This window comes from Bipolaris sorokiniana (assembly GCF_000338995.1).
Source record: "Bipolaris sorokiniana ND90Pr unplaced genomic scaffold COCSAscaffold_10, whole genome shotgun sequence".
NCBI classification, from domain to species: domain Eukaryota; kingdom Fungi; phylum Ascomycota; class Dothideomycetes; order Pleosporales; family Pleosporaceae; genus Bipolaris; species Bipolaris sorokiniana.
The window spans coordinates 1,471,790-1,478,908 of NW_006911904.1; the positions used below are offsets into that span (position 1 = coordinate 1,471,790).

The following is a 7,119-nucleotide window of genomic DNA, read 5'->3' on the forward strand; positions in this document are numbered from 1 at the left end:
AAAGGTATAGACGATATGACTTCGCTGCAGGATGATCGAGTGTAGGGAAAGAAAAGAAAAGTGGGTATAGAACAAGCCGAAAGTCACCCGAAACAGTCTCTCGCGCTGGCGTGGAGGAACTGCAATAGAGAGGCATAAGAACAGTCTCACAGCTATGGGACTAGCTGTCTACTAAGAGGGGGGTAGTGTAACGATGTTACAACTTCGCCATGTATCGGACCAATCCCAGAGCCGGATCGGAGGTAGTACTCGCCGCCCTCTTCATCAACCACTCGTTGTGAGGTCGGATCCGATTCGGATCCGACTAAGATAAGTATATAAGGAGACACTCCCTGTAGCTAGCTCTGTAGACTTTTGATATCCTTTCGTACAAGGCCTATAGGTGTCTATTCGAATCAAGGCTCGTTTGATGTCCCACGCACTCCCATATGCCTCTGAGTGACACTACCGCCGATACTGATCCGAGTAGTCTTGCCTGCGCCGTTACAGTTCTAGTCGATTCGTACTTATAGCTGCTTAAACTCGGCTGTATACGCTGATACTAAACTAGTCTGCTTTAGGTGAGTTATCGCTTTCTCTGCTTAGTTTTAAGTATCTACTTCTTTAAAGATATGTCCTATCTCTTTCTTAAATTCGGCCTAACTAGTGAATAAGGTATACGTCTCGTCCTTTATTCCTCTATTTTTAATATTTAATAGATAGTCCTCTACGTATAGCTACATCCAGCTTAATGCTTATCTTTTTATGTAGGTGCTAGCTATGAGGATCTTTTTCTAGTCGTTAGGTACTTCGTTGAATTCGTAATATAAGTTGATGTTAGTAAGAAATGTCCGCAACTTAGTGCGACTCCCTTCGTACTTTTCTAGGGTTGCTATCTTTGGTTTCTTGAGTGGTTTCTCGTTTGAGGTGGCTATTAATTAACTTATGAGTTAGTTGATCGTATTCTGTAACTTAGCTATCTGCCGTGCTTAGGCTTAGCTCTCGCGTCTAAGATTAACGAGTTCGTACTTAGGGCTCCCTACCGCCGGCTCGTTATTTCCCCCTTAGGTACTACCAGTTATATTAATATCTTCCTTAAGCACCGGGCCTGGGATGTGAACATATTCGCTTAAATTTCCCGATATAGTTCAATCTTATTCGGACGCTGCTGGTTAATCCTCCTTCTACTGGATCCGTGGGTGGTTAAAGTGTTATACGGGGTATAAGTCTATACTTCTCTATTCTGGTCCGCACTAAGGCAGGTGAGTATTACGTTAGTGTTCTGTGAGGCTTGTCTGGCGATGCAGTGGAGTTGGCGTGCTTAAGGAGGGTTTGACAAGACTAATCTATTTGATAGACTAACTTGTGACAATCTTGTTAAGTAAAGATACTAGTAAGAAAGTATAATTTGAGTTAACCACAACGAGAGTAAGAATGAAATCCATCCATCCTTATATCCTCATTGCTTCCAGTCCTGTCCTCCCGACATCCCATCTTGGCGGGAGGTTTGGGAGGACGTTGGCTTCCCTTTATGCAGTGGCCTCCCGGAGGCCATGCCTTGGCGGGATGCCAAGTCACGTGATCGACGCCCCGCGTTGATCATTACCTTCTGACGTGGACGTCCCTAGGCCTTCAGCCATCTCGTCATTTGTCAAGGAGAGAATCCTTCTTGTTACTTGTAACAAAGTGGTTAATAAAGAGGGCGGCAAATACTACCTCCGATCTAGCTCTAGAATTGGTCCGATACTTAGCGAAGTTGTAACGTCGTTACACAAATAGCACAGCGATGCTCGCGGCAAATAAGAACGTGGTAGGTAGGTAGGTAGATAAGTAAGCATGGTAAGTAATAGATGTAGATGTAGATGTAGATGTAGATATAGATGTAGATAATATAGGTAGCTATCGTTACTTATTCTATCGCGTTTACGTTATATCGCGTTACGCGGCGTCGCGTCGCGTTAGGTCGGGTATAAGAGAGTAAGTAGCTAATGCGTATATAGTAAGACCCTAGTTGGGGGCTTACTCGAGGGGGTTTCTATGAACGCTTAGGCCACCAGGGGCTTAATCGAGGGAGATCCAGCACGAATAAGCCGCCTTAGGGGTGATATCGAGGGTTTTCATACGGATGGGGGGGGGGTCGCTCCTTGATCTTTTGAGCTCAATCACGTATTGTGCCACAATACATCCTTAAAACATAACAGAGCAATCGTTCCTCTATGTTGGTGACTTTCAGCACTAGATACATGCAGAGATCTCACTCGCATTTAGCTGAACTAATCTACGAGGTAAAAGCTAAAGAATATAGAAGATGCTGTACTCTTGAGTTCTACACTTGGTCTTTTTGGGATAAAAGCTCCAGCGCTTTGTCCGACATAGCAGCTTGGACAATCATCGGCGGAGTTGAAAAGACGAAGCTCTTTGAACTGACTGTATGTGAATCGGTGAAAACTTGGCTACTAATAACATAGCCTCCCTGATGGTGAAACGATTCAAACCACGATCCAAAGACGACCACTGTCGTTACAGCTGCTAGCTTTGGGCCTAACGTTTTTGAGAAGAACATGGTTCCATGTTGGGACTCCATTTCGTCTAAGAATCCAAGGTGCCGAGGTCCAACCTTTCCAAGCCCTCGGCTGTCGTCCAGGATCAACGTCAGCCCTTTTAGACTGGAGATATCTTGAAACGCTGATAAGATCAGTTTGATACTGTTGGAGAGATCTAGGAGAGAGCCGCCTCTTGAAACCGTCTCCTGGTACAGTGTGAGATGGAAGGCTCGGGTTTTGTGTAGATCGTGAACTTGTACTGCTAGATTCTTCATGTCATCATATATGATAACACGGGTCGAAGGCTGGACCTTGTCAAGCGTTGCCCCTTTCTTGATAGATGAAGATGCAGTTTGCGGAACCAGAACTACATTCAGAACATCTTTTGCATACAAAGGGGCTGCTGTGGCGCTAAGCAAAGAGATTGCCATGACGTTCGCATCGGATCCCAGCATTGCTGAGAATAACACGTTAACATCAGAATATTCAGTAACTAATTTTATATAAGAAGAACGTACCTCGGCAGTTTCCTGAAAAAGAAACAAGAGAAGGATAAAGGCTCGCGAGTCGGTCCTCTAGTTTAATGAAGACGTCAAACGTGCCATAAAACCATCTGACAGAAGAAGCACCAATGCCGTACTTGTAGAAAGACTGCAAACCGGCCTCAGAAACGTCACGGACCTGGCTCAGAGTGAGAGGTGCTATAGTCTTGGATTCATTCGCTGGATACTTTGCAGCCAGGTCCAGGACATATTTTTGAAGAGCTGAATCGACGACATGGTTCTCTCCTGCTGTAATTCTCTCGTTTAGGCCGTCGCTAGGAAGGCTTTCAACATCAAAACTCATGGGTCGTACTCCGTCAATCTTGAGCAAACATGAGACCGCGATAAGTGCGTTCACCAAACCGAGAATGTCACTCCAAGAAGTCGTGGCGAAAATACATACGCGGATCCGACATGACCTATCAATACACTATTGTCAACACGAAGTTCAGACCTGTGGAACCGAAAGTTTCAGGGAAGGCAATGACAATCGTACTCACCAGATAGGTGTAGCCGGAGGGACACCGCAGGCGATTGCAAAACCGCGTTGAAGTAATTCGGCGTGAAATTTAGACGCCTTCTCAATAGTACCTACAGTGTAGAGACTGTTAGTTCCATGTTTTTAGAAAATTTAGGATACGGTAGCAGGGTGTACCTACCAACAGGAAAACAGATGATGGGCGACCCAGGCGGGGAAAGAACTATGCATCCGGATTCGCGGAGCCGATCTGCGACGTAGCGGGATTTTTTTTCTAGCGTAGACATTCTGCTCTCTATAAACTCAGGCTTTCGAATTAGAGTTAGTACCCTCAGTAACACGATTGTAGAGAGTGTCTCATCGCCTGCCTCATGTTGGAGACTTGACTGCTTCTGTAAAATAGTGGCATAGATACCATTAGACACAACAAATCCACCAGTACATCCAATGCTCTTTGAAAATGTTGCAGTCATAATATCCACTTCATCAAGAGGACAGTCGTAGCCGCGCGCTTGCCACCACTCAAAAGAACCGTGGCCCCCAAGACCTAGTGCCATGAAGCTGTGAGCTTCGTCGACCAAGAGGCAGAACCTGAAAATCTTTTTCAGGGCGAGGATTGTAGGCACTGGAGCCACGTTTCCGGCCAGACTTGTTTGTGAAAATAGAAGTCAGCAACATTCCATCTTTCACCACGTGACGAAACCGCCAATTATGTGTAATATAGAATGGAGTACATACCTGTACATACCTTCGACAGCAACACATACCATAGCGTTAGGATTATTCTCTCTCAAAGTCCTCAATTTGAATTCCAAGTCTGCAACGTCGTTGTGTTTGAACCGGTAAAAGGTTGCCTGCTTGTTTAGGAAGGCTCCGACGAACATTGAGCTATGAGATTCGGCGTCAAGCAGGAAAATGCATTGACGCCCAAGTTCCTTTGCTGTTTCAGCGAAGGTGAGAAATGCTAGCAGATTTGCCCCATAGCCAGATATTGCAGTAGCACAAGCCTCGGCATTCATGTAATCAGCTAACTCCTTCTCTACAAGCATTCTGAGTTCTGGAGGCGCTGGATTGAATGGAAGATGCTGTAGAGCCAGTTTGATAACAGATGCACTGCAATACTCGAACCGTGTGAAACCGCCATAGTTGTTAGATCCTGCGTTGACTATCTCGCGTTCGGGGTAGGACAACATCTTCTTAACATCGTATTCTTGTGATATTGCTCTTGGAATCGTTTTCATCAACACACGATCATTGGGCGCGCTGAGAAGGATGCGTACGTCTTCACGGCCGATCGGAATGTACTATGCAGCTTGGTAAGATCTTCATGACGCGGACAAAGTGGCTGCAAGAAAGAGACTTCGTACTGATACAGAACTAGACTTTGGGGGATCAAGAAAACTACTCACAAAGTAATGGTTTGCTATGTCTTGAAAGTGTAATGGGCGATACCATGTCCATGTTTTGAGATCTCTCCATAACTGGGCGAATCCAATCATCACAACCCAAACATAAAAGGAGACTTTGTTCGCCAAAGAAACTGGTGGGTCTTTGGGCACCCAAAATGCCCGCTTTGTATTAGCGACGTTCATAGTATTGGTGCTTGACGAAACGTTGACCCCGATGTAATTATGTGGATGGCGTCGAAGAAAAGGGTGCGTAGAGGCTACAACCAATTTCGTTCCTAAGACAAGGCCTAGTAAGGTAACAAAGCTGCCTGACTAGGAGGTTTTGCGTTAACGATGGGCTCCTGAGAATGTATGATAACCATCTACCGCGATGCAAGAAACGATTTAATAACATGTTGAAAACCCATTTTCCAAGACACTCAACGGCCGTGTCGACGTCTTGGCATTCCGATATCCGTCGGAACTGCACAAATAGGGCATAGTGTTAGATAAGGTAAAGTCGGAACGCAATTTCGGTTAGTGTGATTCTTTTAGATCGATGCTACTACTACGGAAGCGTGTAACAATGCTAGTATACCAATCAGTAATCGCAAAGTCACCGCTACACGAAGATCCAGATGGTTTTGCATAGGCCTGACTTACCTAGATCATTTAGCGCTGTATTTCCGCTACAGAACAGCCTATTCAATTAGTGTACGTCGGATCCGGCAACAACTGAATCCTAGAATGGCTGCCTGTGGGATATTAGCTGTGATGTTCGATGACTGCAGCGCTCTTTCTGGGTTTGTTGGTCATTTAGATATGCGGGTTGCTTCTGGAAAGTTTAGCCAACAACATTAGTGCGCGGTTTGGTATTTACCACGAACTTAAATGCTTCAATATCATTCAAGACATTTTGTGTGTTTTAATCGCACACCTGTGGGTTGTATCTCAGCTTATTACGTGCCACATAAAGTCTTTAGACTAAATGCCTCATTCAATCCGAGCTTTCTCACTTCCCTTGTTCATGTAGCTGTAAACGACACAATGTTTTGAATTCACCAAGCTCAGCCCTCTCCTAGACATTAGTTACCATCCTACTTAGCATTTCCCTGCTATTGGGGAGAAGTATTAGCAGTTTACTACCGATATAAACACTTGCAGCTAGAAAACATCAATACCACGCATTGTAAGACCATATATACTAACGTATTCCACTACCGAGAGTGCCACTTTTTCTTGGCATCGCGAACTTCACTTACGAAAGACAATGCCCCAACAACAGAACGCGATATTAACTCAGCAAGAAGGTAGGCTTACTCTAGCTATTCAGGTCTATCGTATAGGATAGGTTAAGAGCACTCAACGCGCTATAGCTGCCTATAACGTCTAACATTAGTAGCTTTCGAAGCGGCTTTAAGAACTTACCTTTCGACCTATAACGTAGCTAAATTGCTAGAAACTAGCTAAGTCCAAAGAGCACACTATTGTAGGATATATTCTTAACCTAGACTTACGAGGATTTCCCCCCTATCTGTTAAGGGCGAAGAGGCCTTCGAACGAGTATGCGTTAACCTATATTACAGGAAAAAGAAAGATAAAGAAAGTAAAGCAATCGCACGACGTCTCTCGCTTTATACTCTTAGCTTAGGTTTCTTCGTACGAATAAGGTTTCGGAATAAGCGGTGTAGAAAGGACACGTAATATAATTACGTGTTTTACTCACGAGCGCAGCCTATTACACTATCTATATAAAGTAGTAGATATAGTAGAGAAACTACTGCGCGTATAAGATAGCTAACCTTTAGGTAAGAACTAGCTAGAGTGGTTCGTATTGCGTATAGATAAGCTTAGAATACCCTTCAATTAAGTAAAGGATTATTAGGGAATATAGTAACAGAATCTAGAGATGATTAACGTGTAGTCAAAGCTTATATTATTATTATTATTATTATTTTGGTTTTACGTCCTGTCTCAGCCGGTGGGCTATATAAGACGTGCAGGCTAGGCCCGCAAGTATCTACGTAGTGCTATCACTTTGGTGTAGGTGGGGGAGGGGGCTATCTAAATCGAGGTGAGGCTCGTAGCCTAGTCTAGAGGGAGGTAGAAGGGGGTCTTGCGGGTAAAAGAGAGAGGTAGGGTGGGTGTAGGGCGAGGCCACCTAGTATAGGTGTTGCCCTAGTTCTCGA

General features: G+C 44.5%; 1 protein-coding gene across 1 annotated transcript; it reads right to left on the reverse strand.

Moving 5' to 3' along the window:
* Positions 1–2,259: 2,259 nt before the first annotated feature.
* COCSADRAFT_121732 (uncharacterized protein) lies at positions 2,260–5,184 on the reverse strand. Its single transcript, XM_007703851.1, has 6 exons — positions 4,952–5,184; positions 4,281–4,846; positions 3,724–4,190; positions 3,565–3,655; positions 3,041–3,483; positions 2,260–2,979 (listed from the first exon to the last, which is right to left on the reverse strand). Exons 1-6 carry the CDS (start codon positions 5,132–5,134, stop codon positions 2,306–2,308), a joined length of 2,424 nt encoding a protein of 807 aa, XP_007702041.1. The 5' UTR covers positions 5,135–5,184; the 3' UTR covers positions 2,260–2,305.
* Between the last annotated feature and the right edge of the window lie 1,935 nt (positions 5,185–7,119).